This window comes from Entelurus aequoreus, linkage group LG01 (assembly GCF_033978785.1).
Source record: "Entelurus aequoreus isolate RoL-2023_Sb linkage group LG01, RoL_Eaeq_v1.1, whole genome shotgun sequence".
NCBI lineage: Eukaryota > Metazoa > Chordata > Actinopteri > Syngnathiformes > Syngnathidae > Entelurus > Entelurus aequoreus.
This window is the reverse complement of record NC_084731.1, coordinates 15,025,252-15,043,790: the sequence shown is the minus strand read 5'-3', so window position 1 is coordinate 15,043,790 and position 18,539 is coordinate 15,025,252. Positions and strand designations below refer to the sequence as shown.

The following is an 18,539-nucleotide window of genomic DNA, read 5'->3' as shown; positions in this document are numbered from 1 at the left end:
TTGCACCTGTTGGGAGTGCATTCCATATTGATGTGGCATCGAAAGAGAATGAGTTAAGACCTTTGTTAGATCGGAATCTGGGTTTAACGTGGTTAGTGGAGCTCCCCCTGGTGTTGTGGTTATGGCGGTCATTTACGTTATGGAAGTAGTTTGACATGTACTTCGTATCAGGGAGGTGTAGCGGATTTTATAGACCAGGCTCAGTGCAAGTTGTTTTACTCTGTCCTCCACCCTGAGCCACTTTGGAGAAGTGGGTAGGAGTGAGGTGAGATTGGTAGGTTTTGAGTTCAAACCCCGGCCTAGTCATACCAAAGACTATTAAAATGGGAGCCATTACCTCCCTGCTTGGTACTCAGCATCAAAGGTTGGAATTGGGGGTTGAGTCACCAAAAATGATTCCCGGGCGCTGCTGCCCACTGCTCCCCTCACTTCCTAGGGGGTAATCAAGGGTGATGGGTCAAATGCAGAGAATAATTTCGCCACACCTAGTGTGTGTGTGACAATCATTGGTACTTTAACTTTTAACTTTCTTAACACGAATAAAAGGCCATATCGCCCAGCCCTACCTCGTCGGTTCTAACGAGGTTCACTCTGACATCCGTTACGCCAACTTGCATTGGGGAGGTTCATAACCCGGATTTTTGCTGGTAACCTAAGGCAGTGTTTTTCAACCACTGTGCGCCGCGGCACACCGGTGTGCCGTGAGATACAGTCAGGTGTGCCGTGGAAGATAATGCAGTTTCACCTATTTGGGTTAAAAATATTGTTGGTGATGTGTTGTTGTTGAGTGTCGGCGCTGTCTAGAGCTCCCCCTGGTGTAGTAGGCAGCAGGTAGCTAATTGCTTTGTAGATGTGGGAAACAGCGGGAGGCAGGGTGCAGGTAAAATGATGTCTAATGCTTAAACCAAAAATAAACAAAAGGTGAGTGCCCCTAAGAAAAGGCATTGAAGCTTAGGGAAGGCTACGCAGAACGAAACTAAAACTGAACAGGCTACAAAGTAAACAAAAACAGAATGCTGGACGACAGCAAAGACTTACTGTGGAGCAAAGACGGCGTCCACAAAGTACATCCGAACACGACGTGACAATCAACAATGTCCCCAAAAAAAAGGACAAAAACAACTGAAATATTCTTGATTGCTGAAACAAGGTAGATGCGGGAAATATCGCTCAAAGGAAGACATGAAACTGCTACAGGAAAATACCGAAAAAAGAGAAAAAGCCACCAAAATAGGAGCGCGAGACAAGAACTAAAACACTACACACAGGAAAACAGCAAAAAACTCAAAATAAGTCAGGGTGTGATGTAACAGGTGGTGACAGTACACCTACTTTGAGACAAGAGCTATATTGATGCATGCTTTGTTATGCTTTAAAGGCCTACTGAAATGATTTTTTTTAATTTAAACGGGGATAGCAGATCCATTCTATGTGTCTTACTTGATCATTTCGCGATATTGCCATATTTTTGTTGAAAGGATTTAGTATCGAACGACGACGATAAAGTTCGCAACTTTTGGTCTCTGATTTAAAAAAAGCCTTGCTCCCACCGGAAGTAGCGTGACGTAGTCAGTTGATAGCCTCCTCACATTTTCCTATTGTTTTCAACACAGCTAGAGCGATTCGGACCGAGAAAGCGACGATTACCCCATTAATTTGAGCGAGGATGAAAGATTCGTGGATGAGGAACGTTAGAGTGACGGACTAGAATGCAGTGCAAGACATATCTTTTTTCGCTCTGACCGTAACTTAGGTACAAGGGCTCATTGGATTCCACACTCTCTCCTTTTTCTATTGTGGATCACGGATTTGTATTTTAAACCACCTCGGATACTATATCCTCTTGAAAATGAGAGTCGAGAACGCGAAATGGACATTCAGTGCCTTTTATCTCCACGACAATACATCGACGAAACCCTTTAGCTACGGAGCTAATGTGATAGCATCGTGCTTAACTGCATATAGAAACAAAAGAAATAAACCCCTGACTGGAAGGATAGACAGAAGATCAACAATACTATTAAACCATGGACCTGTAAATACACGGTTAATGCTTTCCAGCCTGGCGAAGGTTAACAATGCCGTTGCTAACGACGCCATTGAAGCTAACTTAGCAACCGGACATCACAGAGCTATGCTAAAAACATTAGCTATCCACCTACGCCAGCCAGCCCTCATCTGCTCATCAACACCCGTGCTCACCTGCGTTCCAGCGATCGACGGTGCGACGAAGGACTTCACCCGATCACAGATGCGGTCGGCGAGACGGAGGAAGTTAAGGTGAGTTCGGCGGCTAGCGCGTCTGCTATCCATCTCTGTCTTCCTGGTTGTGTTGCTGTAGTCCGCCGCTAATACACCGATCCCACCTACAACTTTCTTCTTTGCAGTCTTCATTGTTCATTAAACAAATTGCAAAAGATTCACCAACACAGATGTCCAGAATACTGTGGAATTATGAGATGAAAACAGAGCTATTTTGTATTGGATTCAATGGGGTACCGATACTTCTGTTTCACTGGCTACGTCACGCGCATACGTCATCATCCAAAGGCGCTTTCAACCGGAAGTTTAGCGGGAAATTTAAAATTGCACTTTATAAGTTAACCCGGCCGTATTGGCATGTGTTGCAATGTTAAGATTTCATCATTGATATATAAACTATCAGACTGCGTGGTCGGTAGTAGTGGCTTTCAGTAGGCCTTTAAGTGATTGATTGATTGATTGAGACTTTTATTAGTAGGTTGCACAGTGAAGTACATATTCCGTACAATTGACCACTAAATGGTAACACCCGAATAAGTTTTTCAACTTGTTTAAGTCGGGGTCCACTTAAATTGATTCATGATACAGATATATACTATCATATATACTATCATCATAATACAGTCATCACACAAGATAATCACATTGAATTATTTACATTATTTACAATCAGGGGTGTGGAGGGGGGGGGGGTATGGACATCAAGTAGTGGACATAGAGAGAGAGAGAGAGAGAGAGAGAGAGAGAGATCAGAAGGCATAAGAAAAAGAAAAAGTATCTGCATTTGATTGTTTACATTTGATTATTAGCAATCCGGGGAGGGTGTTAGTTTAGGGTTGTAGCTGCCTGGAGGTGAACTTTTATTGCGGTTTTGAAGGAGGATAGAGATGCCCTTTCTTTTATACCTGTTGGGAGCGCATTCCACATTGATGTGGCATAGAAAGAGAATGAGTTAAGACCTTTGTTAGATCGGAATCTGGGTTTAACGTGGTTAGTGGAGCACCCCCTGGTGTTGTGGTTATGGCGGTCATTTACGTTAAGGAAGTAGTTTGACATGTACTTCGGTATCAGGGAGGTGTAGCGGATTTTATAGACTAGGCTCAGTGCAAGTTGTTTAACTCTGTCCTCCACCTTGAGCCAGCCCACTTTAGAGAAGTGGGTAGGAGTGAGGTGGGATCTGGGGTGGAGGTCTAGAAGTAACCTGACTAGCTTGTTCTGAGATGTTTGGAGTTTAGATTTGAGGGTTTTGGAGGTGCTAGGGTACCAGGAGGTGCATGCGTAATCGAAAAAGGGTTGAACGAGAGTTCCCGCCAGAATCCTCAAGGTGCTTTTGTTGACCAGAGAGGAAATTCTGTAGAGAAATCTCGTTCGTTGGTTAACCTTTTTGATTACCTTGGTTGCCATTTTGTCACAGGAAAGGTTAGCCTCTAGAATGGAACCTAGGTAGGTGACCGCATCTTTCCTGGTGATGACACTGTCACCTACTTTTATGTTGAAGTCATTGACTCTCTTAAGTTTGATGTGGGACCCAAACAAGTCATATCCAACAATTGCGACGACGACTTTTTACCGTCGACTGAGTTTCGTTTTTTTAATGATTTCTGCTGGCGGTGTGCCTCCGCATTTTTTTTCAACGCAAAAAATGTGCCTCGGCTCAAAAAAGGTTGAAAAACACTGACCTAAAGCATAACAATTAGCCGAGAGACAGCTTCCAGACCGTACTTTCACCTAAATTACTAGCATGTACTTGTAATGTTTCTTGTGCGTTACAAAGACATTGAACTAAACGGCATTTTGGCTTTGCTGCGATCTCGCTGATAAACCCGTGAAGCATATCTTGCTTAATCTTCAGAGCATCTCTGGCTGCGTGCCCCCTGTCGCCCTCAATCTCTCCCCTCTTTCTAACTAGTAGATGTTATCTCTGCTCAGGCGGCCGCAATAGTCGGAGCCTCTGACACAAGCAGACGTGTTTTAGATGAGACAGGAAAACAGACTTTGAATGGAAGTAGAGCGCCGGGACTGTGAGCGGGAGACTAGAAAGTCTTTGAGCTTCTATCAAAAGACTGCTCTTTGTTTGCCTGTGGAAATGACAAGTTTTGTATTTGGGTGTGTTTTGATAAGGCCGGCCGAATAGAGGAAGAGATTTGATTACCATATCTGGAGACTCTTGACTAGCGCGCCGCTGTGTGCCAATCACTCCTTTGTCTGGTGCTAAAACACACGCTGAAAGAAAGACGCGGCGAATTGAAAAGACACAAAACCAGGGAGAGGAAGAAGCAAAGTTGTTCACCATAAGCCTTGTCGGAGTCGGAGAGAAAACGCTCAATCATTATATCACTTTGGTATTCTGGCTCTTTGTTCCCTTTGTGTCTTTCTGCTCACTTTCCTGTACAGCTGTGCGATTAACTTCCACACCTCTTCTGGTAATCATCTCCCTGCAAAGATGAGTGAGATAGCAGGTAGCATGGAGGAGTGTTGATCGTGGTGTGACATTCCCCACACATGTCTGAAGACATCCAACTTCCAATGGCAACACTTTGTAAGATCCCAGCTTTTTGTTGGACTTAAAGGCTTACTTTTCTTCAAAAGGATATTCTAAATTGAATCATCTTGAGGGCAATTTGAATGAGAAGTTTCATTGTATCGTATTCTCCGGGCTATATAGTAGCCGCACATACCAGATTTTAAGGAGAAGAATATATTTGTACTTCTATTATGACCGCAGATATGTACCGGTACAAAATAGTTTGTAAATGTTTATTTACATGCCTTAAATGTTGGCACAGGGCAGTAAAACAGCCGATCAAACAAAACGGAAGTCACCGTCACGGACCCACTAGTAAGTGTAAGTGTCTATATTAGCTATATTAGCCTACTATAAAAATGACTTTAAAAGTTGTATATAGGTGTTATAATGAAGACAACACATGATGTAAGTGTCTATATTAGTTATATTAGCCTACTATCAAAATTACTTTAAAAGTCGTATATAGGTGTTATAATGAAGACAACACATGATGTAAGTGTCTATATTAGTTATATTAGCCTACTATCAAAATGACTTTAAAAGTCGTGTATAGGTGTTATAATGAAGACAACACATGATGTAAGTGTCTATTTTAGCCTACTATCAAAATGACTTTAAACGTCTTATATAGGTGTTATAATGAAGACAACACACGATATAAGTGTCTATATAAGCCTACTATCACAATGACTTTAAAAGTCTTATATAAGTGTTATAATGAAGACAACACACGATGCAAGTGTCTATATTAGCTATATTAGCCTACTATCGAAATTACTTTAAAAAGTCTTACATAGGTGTTATAATGAAGACAACACATGATGTAAGTGTCTATATTAGTTATATTAGCCTACTACCAAAATGACTTTAAAAGTCTTATATGAGTGTTATAAGGAAGACAACACACGATGCAAGTGTCTATATTAGCTATATTAGCCTACTATCAAAATTACTTTAAAAGTCTTATATAAGTGTTATAATGAAGACAACACATGATGTAAGTGTCTATATTAGCCTACTATCAAAATTACTTTAAAAGTCTTATATAAGTGTTATAATGAAGACAACACATGATGCAAGTGTCTATATTAGCTATATTAGCCTACTATCAAAATTACTTTAAAAAGTCTTACATAGGTGTTATAATGAAGACAACACATGATGTAAGTGTCTAAATTAGTTATATTAGCCCACTACCAAAATGACTTTAAAGGCCTACTGAAACCCACTACTACCGACCACGCAGTCTGATAGTTTATATATCAATGATGAAATCTTAACATTATAACACATGCCAATACGGCCGGGTTAACTTATAAAGTGACATTTTAAATTTGCCGCTAAACTTCCGGTTCGAAACGCCTCTGAGGATGACGTATGCGCGTGACGTAGCCCGACGAACACGGGTATGCCTTCCACATTGAAGCCGGTACGAAAAAGCTCTGTTTTCATTTCATAATTCCACAGTATTCTGGACATCTGTGTTCGTGAATCTGTTTCAATCATGTTCATTGCATTATGGAGAAGGAAGCCAAGCAAGCAAAGAAGAAAGTTGTCGGTGCGAAATGGACGTATTTTTCGAACGTAGTCAGCCACAACAGTACACAGCCGGCGCTTCTTTGTTTACATTCCCGAAAGATGCAGTCAAGATGGAAGAACTCGGATAACAGAGACTCTAACCAGGAGGACTTTTGATTTGGATACACAGACGCCTGTAGAGAACTGGGACAACACAGACTCTTACCAGGATTACTTTGATTTGGATGACAAAGACGCAGACGTGCTACTGTGAGTATGCAGCTTTGGCTTTTTTTTGCGTATGTACGTAACTTTTTTAAAATATATAAGCTTTATGAACCTTGGGTTAGGTGAACGGTCTTTTGGGCTGAGTGATTGTGTGTGTTGATCATGTGTTTGAATTGTATTGGCGTGTTCTATGGAGCTAGGAGCTAGCAGAGGAGCTAGGAGCTAGCATAACACGTACCGTACCGTAAGTGCGCGTCACGTACGTAACTTTTTAAAAATATATAAGCTTTATGAACCTTGGGTTAGGTGAACGGTCTTTTGGGCTGAGTGATTGTGTGTGTTGATCGGGTGTTTGAATTGTATTGGCGTGTTCTATGGAGCTAGGAGCTAGCAGAGGAGCTAGGAGCTAGCATAACAAACACGCAGGTGTTATTATGCAGGATTAATTTGTGGCATATTAAATATAAGCCTGGTTGTGTTGTGGCTAATAGAGTATATATATGTCTTGTGTTTATTTACTGTTGTAGTCATTCCCAGCTGAATATCAGGTACCGTGAGTATGCAGCCTTGGCTGCTAAACATTCGATAACTTGACCGTATGTGCGCGTCACGTACGTAACTTTTTAAAAATATATAAGCTTTATGAACCTTGGGTTAGGTAAACGGTCTTTTGGGCTGAGTGATTGTGTGTGTTGATCAGGTGTTTGAATTGTATTGGCGTGTTCTATGGAGCTAGGAGCTAGCAGAGGAGCTAGGAGCTAGCATAACAAACACGCAGGTGTTTTTATGCAGGATTAATTTGTGGCATATTAAATATAAGCCTGGTTGTGTTGTGGCTAATAGAGTATATATATGTCTTGTGTTTATTTACTGTTGTAGTCATTCCCAGCTGAATATCAGGTCACCCCCGGCTCTCACAGCATCTTCCCTATCTGAATAGCTTCAACTCCCCACTAGTCCTTCACTTGCACTTTACTCATCCACAAATCTTTCATCCTCGCTCAAATTAATGGGGAAATTGTCGCTTTCTCGGTCCGAATCTCTCTCACTTCATGCGGCCATCATTGTAAACAATAGGGAACTTTGCGTATATGTTCAACTGACTACGTCACGCTACTTCCGGTAGGTGCAAGCCTTTTTTTTATCAGATACCAAAAGTTGCAATCTTTATCGTCGTTGTTCTATACTAAATCCTTTCAGCAAAAATATGGCAATATCGCGAAATGATCAAGTATGACACATAGAATAGATCTGCTATCCCCGTTTAAATAAAAAAAATTCATTTCAGTAGGCCTTTAAAAGTCGTATATGGGTGTTATAAGGAAGACAACACACGATGCAAGTGTCTATATTAGCTATATTAGCCTACTATCAAAATGACTTTAAAAGTCTTATATAGGTGTTATAATGAAGACAACACATGATGTAAGTGTCTATATTAGCCTACTATCAAAATTACTTTAAAAGTCTTATATAAGTGTTATAAGGAAGACAACACACGATGCAAGTGTCTATATTAGCTATATTAGCCTACTATCAAAATGACTTTAAAAGTCTTATATAGGTGTTATAATGAAGACAACACATGATGTAAGTGTCTATATTAGCCTACTATCAAAATTACTTTAAAAGTCTTATATAAGTGTTATAATGAAGACAACACATGATGTAAGTGTCTATATTAGCTATATTAGCCTACTGACAAACTTACTTTAAAAGTCGTATATAAGTGTTATAATGAAGACAACACATGATTTGTCTATATTAGCCTACTATCAACATTTCTTTAAATGTATTTTATAAAAAATAAAATAAAAAATAAAAATAAAATACATTTAAAAAAATAAAATAAATGTCTTTTATAGATGTTATAATGAAGACAACACATGATGTAAGTGTCTATATTAGCTATATCAGCCTACTATCAAAATGACTATGTGTCGCAGGCTGACGCAAATCTTCGTTGACAGAAATTTTGAAATGTATCGGGAACGTTTGCTGTGGTCTGGAACAACACGGAAATGTTTGCCGTGGTCTGGAACAACAAATCGGAAGTCATCGTCATGGACCCACTCGCTGCGGAAGCTAGCTCTCTAATCAGTCTCAATAACTCCACGGTGACGTTTTGGTGAATTTACGAAACCGAAACGATACAAAAAGATAATACCGACACAGACACCTGTAAACGTGTTAGCCTGTGTGCTAATTCTAACGATGCTAGCTTGATTACGTAACGATAGCACGTACAAATATGCATTAAGACACTCCTACAGACATCACACATGGGACGGTTTAGTAAGTATGAATTGTTTTAGTTACATTGTAAAACTTACAAACGTTGCTTGGAGCGATGAATGAAGAGTCCTTTCGAGCGGACGCTCATACTTCCGGTTCAAGGCACGAAACAGGAAGTACATTTTCAACCCGCAGCACCTGCAGTGAGCTAACTCGTCCGAAAGATGGTCGCCATAGCACAAACAATATAACATCTTTTCAGTGTCTTTGCCGGTGTTGAATACAAAACATTATGGTCCATAAATCATCTTATGGGCTGCAGGGTTCATAACGTTAGAAAAAAGTAGTGGCTTATAGTCCGAATTATACGGTAGTTGTGTTTTCATCTCAAGTTAGGGTCATCATAACCTACTTCTCATGTTCCTGGAAGTCATTAATCGGTGGTGCTCGCCATTTATACTTGCTTTAAGTACGTGATACCAGTCCGTGCTGGTCCCACTCTACTCCGAGAGATGACCCCACCCCCCCATTAATTTCTAATCCAATTAGCCTGAGCCCTAATTATCCTAGTAATGACAGATTACCAGAGGGACTATTGTGTGTCCGTGCTGTGGATGAATGACGCAGTGATTAGCAACATGCTCGGTACCCATTAGTACCTCCGCACACCTTTCACAGAACTCTAGGGGAATTGGAGGGACCATAGGTCAGTCTGTTCTGTAATTGTATTCACCAGATTAATGGTGCCAGGGTCAAAATAGAGACGCAAGTGAGGACCGTGAGGAAGTCGTGTGCAAGAAGGCGGGCTGCGAATGTTTATATAAAGGTTTATTTGAAATAGGGACGGATACGGAAACATAGATATCTGAAACAGTTATCCAATGTGTGCATCATAGTGTTTGTAGCCAAAGCTAATTTACAACACTTGTCCCCAACAACAACACAGATCTAACATCAATAAAAATAGGAAAATAAAAACAATAAGGCAAAGAGAAGTCAATAATAATGATATTAGTAATAATACAGACAAAGTGCAAACAAGATAAAAGCCAATAATAATAATAACGAGACCTACATAGAGGTATTTGTTTCATGTCTCTAAGATGTTCCTACCGGAAGTTATAAGAAGTTTTGTCTGAGTTTTCCTCTGAGGAGCAGTTTTTTCTCTGTTTTATTTAAAAATTGCTCTAGAGCACAAATTTGAGTTTCGGGGTTCGGTTATTTTTTGAGATCGCAATTTCTACCAGTACCGATGTGTGTGAGAAGTTTTGTGAGTTTTGAAGTATTTTAAGGGGGTCAAATTACAGCTCAAAGAGGCAAAAACGGGTTTTTTTAGTACAAATTTGTTTTGAAGGGGAAATTGCCAACTTCCTGTTGGTTTTTGCCCGAGGATGTAAAATTATGAAATGTAGGTCTAAGTCTGACCTACATATAGGTTTTTGTTTCATGTCTCTACGACCTTCCTAGTGGGAGTTACAGGCAGTTTGTTTTTATTTTTTCCTAGGGGGCGCTAGAGCGCAATTTTTATTTTTGGGGGTTGGTTTTGTTAATAACTTGCAATTTTCGCAGGTCCTGATTTGTGTGTCAAATTTGGTGAGTTTTGGAGCATGTTAAGTGGGTCAAATTAGCGTTCTTTGTGGGGTCGGTATAATAATAATAATAATAATAATAATAATAAAACCTTACAATTTCAATAGGGTCCTTTCGTCCCATTGCAAAAGGACTCCCTTTGGGATTCCTTTTGAAAAGGTCCTGTGCGGACCCTAATTAAAGCTGCAAGCAGCGATGGACGGGACCGACTTTGAGGGCTCATAAAATCCAAACCGGAGCAGTAATTAAAACTCTTTCATCAACTTTTAATCAGAAGGGTTCAATCTCTCTCCTGTGCTAATTTGAAGCTGACACGACAAACGCGCTCAGAGGGGACAATGTTTGAAAAAAGGTGACTGTTTTTACACAACTTTTGTTTTGAAGGGGGAATTGCAAACTTCCTGTTGATTTTTTGCTGGGGCTTGTCAGTGTATGAAATATAGGTCTAAGTGAGACCTACATAGAGGTTTTTGTTTCATGTCTCTACGACATTCCTACTGGGAGTTACAGGCAGTTTTGTCTGTGTTTTCTTCCTCGGGGGCGCTAGAGCGCAATTTTGAGTTTTGGGGTTTGGTTTTTTTGATTAGATCGCAATTTTCGCCAGTCCTGATGTATTTGTCTAATTTGGTGAGTTTTGAAGCATGTTAAGGGGGTCAAATTACAGCTCAAAGAGGCGGCGGTATAATAATAAAACGCTAGAAATTCAATAGGGTCCTCAGTCCCAAAGGGACATCGGTCCCTAATAATAACACAGACAAAGTGCAGACTAGATAAAAACCAATTAGTAAACATTTGTAAAAACTAAACATGGCAACACGATTGTGTTTGTTTTTTGAAAGTGACTGTTAGAATAATTGTTTGTAAGTTATCACAAAAAAACTTTTGTGTTGAAATGAGTTCCAGGCAAGAAGACAAAAGCTGTCTTTGAAACCTACCAAGAGTAAGGCTCGCGTAAAACTCCACTGTGTTCTTTCATGCATGGTAATCAACAGAAAGATATTGTTCTTCAAAGCGTAGAGATGACAGGATCTGCCCAATTTCCAGACGACCTCTTTTCGAAGTATTTTACGAACTCTTTTTGAACTATTTTATGGACCTCTTTTTGAACTATTTTACGAACTCTTTTTGAACTGACCTTTTCTGTGAATTGTTTACGACCTTTTCTGTGAACTTTTTGCGACCTTTGTCCTTTGGAAACCGGGGTGGCCATGTGGTCGGGGAGGGTCCAAAATAAAAGAAGGAGGCGTGCAATCTTTTGGCAGAGCGTGCTGAGATACTGTGCAAGGGTACAGTGTACAGACGACTCTCCTCAATATTGAGTCCAAATTGAATTCTGTCTCTGTTTAATTATTTGCCTCTTGTCTTGTTTAATAGATGTCATCAATGTTTGAACCTGACAGTGACAAGTGCAGGTATACTTATCAAAGTGTCAGGTAGAGAGTTCAATAGTTGTGGTTTGGTTAAAATTTAGCAATGATGATATCATATACTCTTCTCGTCTAAGACTTTCAAGGCGCAGTTATAAAGACACTCAATGGTCTTGATGGATGACTGGTGTGCCTGGGACCATGTGGTTAAGCTATAAGATATGTGTGAAAGAATCATTGAATTCCTAAAAGTAAAAGTATTTGACTTCAGGTGCTTGTTCAATGAGCTCCTCATTCATTTTTATATTCAAAAAGTTTGTTTGAGGTAGCTTTTTTATGGAGAAGCAGACAGAGTTAGTCTTTTTAGTGTTTAGGGTTAAACAGGATGATGCCAGCCAAGATGCTATTTTGACTAATTTAGCATTTAACTTCTCAGCAACTAGAGCACAGGTCGTACCTGATGTATATCCGCATAGATCTGTAGATCTATATCTATGCATACATCTGGTAGGTCATTGATGTATAGACTGACTAGTATCGGTCCCAAGACTGTTTGACTGAGCCGGAAGCCGTACTGATCTCGTTTTTCATCTAATCTCGTAGCAAGTGGGCGTGGACTCTGGCCGAGTTCTGTCAAAGGTGTAAAAAAAATATTCTTTGTTCTTTGCTTCTCCTCGCAGCTGTTTCCTGAGACCGGGCCCAGGCAGGGAGGAACCATGCTGACGATCATGGGCGAGAATTTGGGCCTGCAGTTCAAAGACATCCAGAGCGGAGTCCGCATCGGAAAAGTGGCCTGCAATCCTCAAGAAGATCAGTACATCAGCGCCGAGCAGTATGTTGACGCCATATCTTTTTGTTGTTCTTCCATCACTCTTTGTTTATGATAATAAGTGTTATAATGAAGGCAATACATGATGTAAGTGTCTATATTAGCCTACTATCAAAAAGACTTTAAACGTCTTATATAAGTGTTATAATGAAGAGAACACATGTTGTAAGTGTCTATATTAGCTATATTAGCCTATTATCAAAATGACTTTAAAACTCTTATATAAGTGTTATAATAAAGACAACACAAGATGTAAGTGTCTATATTAGCCTACTATCAAAATTACTTTAAAAATATTGTATACATGTTATAATGAAGACAACACATGATGTAAGTGTCTATATTAGCTATATTAGCCTACTATCAAAATGACTTTAAAAATATTGTATAAGTTTTATAATGAAGACAACACATGATGTAAGTGTCTATATTAGCTATATTAGCCTACTATCAAAATGACTTTAAAAATATTGTATAAGTTTTATAATGAAGACAACACATGATGTAAGTGTCTATATTAGCTACATTAGCCTACTATCAAAATGACTTTAAAAGTCTTATATAAGTGTTATAATGAAGGCAACGCATGATGTAAGTGTCTGTATTAGCTATACTAGCCTACTATCAAAATTACTTTAAAAATCTTATACAAGTGTTATAATGAAGACAACACATGATGTAAGTGTCTATATTAGCTATATTAGCCTGCTATCAAAATGACTTTAAAAATATTGTATAAGTTTTATAATGAAGACAACACATGATGTAAGTGTCTATATTAGCTACATTAGCCTACTATCAAAATGACTTTAAAAGTCTTATATAAGTGTTATAATGAAGGCAACGCATGATGTAAGTGTCTGTATTAGCTATACTAGCCTACTATCAAAATTACTTTAAAAATCTTATACAAGTGTTATAATGAAGACAACACATGATGTAAGTGTCTATATTAGTTATGTTAGCCTACTATCAAAATGACTTTAAAAGTCTTATATAAGTGTTATAATGAAGACAACACATGACGTAGGTGTCTATATTAGCCTACTATAAAAATGACTTTAAAAGTCTTATATAAGTGTTATAATGAAGACAACACATGATGTAAGTGTCTATATTAGCTATATTAGCCTACTATCAAAATGACTTTAAAAGTCGTGTATAAGTGTTATAATGAAGACAACACATGATGTAAGTGTCTATATTAGCTATATTAGCCTACTATCAAAATGACTTTAAAAGTCTTATATAAGTGTTACAATGAAGACAACACATGATGTAAGTGTCTATATTAGCCTACTATCAAAATGACTTTAAAAGTCTTGTATAAGTGTTATAATGAAGACAACACATGACGTAGGTGTCTATATTAGCCTACTATCAAAATGACTTTAAAAGTCTTATATAAGTGTTACAATGAAGACAACACATGATGTAAGTGTCTATATTAGCGTACTATCAAAAATGACTTTAAAAGTCTTATATAAGTGTTATAATGAAGACAACACATGATGTAAGTGTCTATATTAGCCTACTATCAAAATGACTTTAAAAGTATTATATAAGTGTTACAATGAAGACAACACATGATGTAAGTGTCTATATTAGCTATATAAGCCTACTATCAAAATGACTTTAACTCCGATGGCCTTCATATCAAATCCTTGCTTATTTCAAGTGGGGGTCCGTGTTCAGACAAATGGCCTCCAATTCAACATGAAGTATTCCCCCCCCATTATAAATCTGAATTATAGCTCAATCCCAATTGAATTAGCACATTTAACCCCCTTCATCACAGTAAGTCAGCCCCTTCTGACACAAATGTAATGACATTGGGGTGGGGGGGGTGGGAGGGGTGGGGGGGGGGGTGTATATGTTCCATAAAAGCCAAGTTGAGAGCTTGGCTATGTGAACACTCCCTCTGATGAAGTCATGTTTTCTGGGAATGTCTGAAGCCTGATGGGCATCGTGAGTGGACTACATTTGTTTAATGCATTCCACACCGGAACACTGACACAGAAATATGATTTGGTCTGCATTAGTAAAGCAATCAAAGCCCAAACAGAAAGCGTGTATCAGCAGTAAATAGGTTGCTTGTCCCAGTGTTCTATTTGTACTCCAATGATAGGCTTGCTGACTTTCTGCACAGCAGATTTGTCTTCTCTGTGCCCGTCACAGGGAAGGACATATCAGCAATTTGACTTTGATGCTTTGACAGTTAGGACAACAGAATGCTGCCCGCCGCTAGGAGGGGGATGACAGGTGGCCCCGAAATGGCTTTTGGAATAATGTGTTTGTGTTTTGTAAATTGATGAAGTCATCGTACGGTTTTCACAGAGTATCAGCATCTGTTTGGTGAGGGGCTCGTCTACCCAAAATGTTGCAAGAGACAAAAATACAAAAAACGAATCTGTGGAGCCGCAAAAAATGTAAGTGTTGTAATGAAGACAACACATGACGTAAGTGTCTATATTAGCTTACTATAAAAAGTGACTTTAAAAGTCCTATATAAGTGTTATAATGAAGACAACACACGATGTAAGTGTCTATATTAGCCTACTATTAAAAGTGACTTTAAAAGTCCTATATAAGTGTTATAATGAAGGCAACACACGATGTAAGTGTCTATATTAGCTATATTAGCCTACTATCAAAATAACTTTAAAAGTCTTATATAAGTGTTATAATGAAGACAACGTATGATGTAAGTGTCTATATTAGCTATATTAGCCTACTATCAAAAATGACTTTAAAAGTCTTATATAAGTGTTACAATGAAGACAACATATGATGTAAGTGTCTATATTAGCTATATTAGCCTACTATCAAAAATGACTTTAAAAGTCTTATATAAGTGTTATAATGAAGACAACACATGATGTAAGTGTCTATATTAGCCTACTATCAAAATGACCTTAAAAGTCTTATATAAGTGTTATAATGAAGACAACACATGATGTAAGTGTCTATATTAGCCTACTATCAAAATGACTTTAAAAGTCTTATATAAGTGTTATAATAAGACAACACGTGACGTAAGTGTCTATATTAGCTATATTAGCCTACTATCAAAAATGACTTTAAAAGTCTTATATAAGTGTTATAATGAAGACAACACATGACGTGTCTACATTAGCCTACTATCAAAATGACTTTAAAAGTATTATATAAGTGTTATAATGAAGACAACACACGATGTAAGTGTCTATATTAGCTATATTAGCCTACTATCAAAAATGACTTTAAAAGTCGTATATAAGTGTTATAATGAAGACAACACATGATGTAAGTGTCTATATTAGCCTACTATCAAAATGACCTTAAAAGTCTTATATAAGCGTTATAATAAAGACAACACATGATGTAAGTGTCTATATTAGCCTACTATCAAAATGACTTTAAAAGTCTTATATAAGTGTTATAATGAAGACAACACATGATGTAAGTGTCTATATTAGCCTACTATCAAAATGACCTTAAAAGTCTTATATAAGCGTTATAATAAAGACAACACATGATGTAAGTGTCTATATTAGCCTACTATCAAAATGACCTTAAAAGTCTTATATAAGCGTTATAATAAAGACAACACATGATGTAAGTGTCTATATTAGCCTACTATCAAAATGACTTTAAAAGTCTTATATAAGTGTTATAATGAAGACAACACATGATGTAAGTGTCTATATTGGCTATATTAGCCTACTATCAAAATGACCTTAAAAGTCTTATATAAGCGTTATAATAAAGACAACACATGACGTAAGTGTCTATATTAGCCTACTATCAAAATGACCTTAAAAGTCTTATATAAGTGTTATAATGAAGACAACACATGATGTAAGTGTCTATATTAGCCTACTATCAAAATGACCTTAAAAGTCTTATATAAGTGTTATAATGAAGACAACACATGACGTAAGTGTCTATATTAGCCTACTATCAAAATGACCTTAAAAGTCTTATATAAGTGTTATAATGAAGACAACACATGATGTAAGTGTCTATATTAGCCTAATATCAAAATTACCTTAAAAGTCTTATATAAGTGTTATAATGAAGACAACACATGACGAAAGTGTCTATATTAGCTATATTAGCCTACTATCAAAATGACTTTAAAAGTCTTATATAAGTGTTATAATGAAGACAACACATGACGTAAGTGTCTATATTAGCTATATTAGCCTACTATCAAAAATGACTTTAAAAGTCTTATATAAGTGTTATAATGAAGACAACACATAACGTAAGTGTCTACATTAGCCTACTATCAAAATTACTTTAAAAGTATTATATAAGTGTTATAATGAAGACAACACATGATGTAAGTGTCTACATTAGCCTACTATCAAAATGACTTTAAAAGTATTATATAAGTGTTATAATGAAGACAACACACGATGTAAGTGTCTATATTAGCTATATTAGCCTACTATCAAAAATGACTTTAAAAGTCGTATATAAGTGTTATAATGAAGACAACACATGATGTAAGTGTCTATATTAGCCTACTATCAAAATGACCTTAAAAGTCTTATATAAGCGTTATAATAAAGACAACACATGATGTAAGTGTCCATATTAGCCTACTATCAAAATGACTTTAAAAGTCTTATATAAGTGTTATAATGAAGACAACACATGATGTAAGTGTCTATATTAGCCTACTATCAAAATGACCTTAAAAGTCTTATATAAGCGTTATAATAAAGACAACACATGATGTAAGTGTCTATATTAGCCTACTATCAAAATGACCTTAAAAGTCTTATATAAGCGTTATAATAAAGACAACACATGATGTAAGTGTCTATATTAGCCTACTATCAAAATGACTTTAAAAGTCTTATATAAGTGTTATAATGAAGACAACACATGATGTAAGTGTCTATATTGGCTATATTAGCCTACTATCAAAATGACCTTAAAAGTCTTATATAAGCGTTATAATAAAGACAACACATGACGTAAGTGTCTATATTAGCCTACTATCAAAATGACCTTAAAAGTCTTATATAAGTGTTATAATGAAGACAACACATGATGTAAGTGTCTATATTAGCCTACTATCAAAATGACCTTAAAAGTCTTATATAAGTGTTATAATGAAGACAACACATGACGTAAGTGTCTATATTAGCCTACTATCAAAATGACCTTAAAAGTCTTATATAAGTGTTATAATGAAGACAACACATGATGTAAGTGTCTATATTAGCCTAATATCAAAATTACCTTAAAAGTCTTATATAAGTGTTATAATGAAGACAACACATGACGAAAGTGTCTATATTAGCTATATTAGCCTACTATCAAAATGACTTTAAAAGTCTTATATAAGTGTTATAATGAAGACAACACATGACGTAAGTGTCTATATTAGCTATATTAGCCTACTATCAAAAATGACTTTAAAAGTCTTATATAAGTGTTATAATGAAGACAACACATAACGTAAGTGTCTACATTAGCCTACTATCAAAATTACTTTAAAAGTATTATATAAGTGTTATAATGAAGACAACACATGATGTAAGTGTCTACATTAGCCTACTATCAAAATGACTTTAAAAGTCTTATATAAGTGTTATAATGAAGGCAACACATGACGTAAGTGTCTATATTAGCCAACTATCAAAATGACTTTAAAAGTCTTATATAAGTGTTATAATGAAGACAACACATGATGTAAGTGTCTACATTAGCCTACTATCAAAATGACTTTAAAAGTCTTATATAAGTGTTATAATGAAGACAACACATAACGTAAGTGTCTACATTAGCCTACTATCAAAATTACTTTAAAAGTATTATATAAGTGTTATAATGAAGACAACACATGATGTAAGTGTCTACATTAGCCTACTATCAAAATGACTTTAAAAGTCTTATATAAGTGTTATAATGAAGGCAACACATGACGTAAGTGTCTATATTAGCCAACTATCAAAATGACTTTAAAAGTCTTATATAAGTGTTA

The 18,539-nt window shown here is 37.0% G+C and overlaps 1 protein-coding gene across 1 annotated transcript in view; it reads left to right on the top strand.

Moving 5' to 3' along the window:
* LOC133661029 (plexin-A1-like) overlaps positions 1–18,539 on the top strand; it is a 234,172-nt gene that overhangs the window by 148,114 nt on the left and 67,519 nt on the right. Inside the window, exon 8 of the mRNA XM_062064396.1 lies at positions 12,408–12,559. Within this exon, the coding sequence (XP_061920380.1) occupies positions 12,408–12,559 (152 nt within the window). The remainder of the gene's footprint in view (positions 1–12,407; positions 12,560–18,539) is intronic.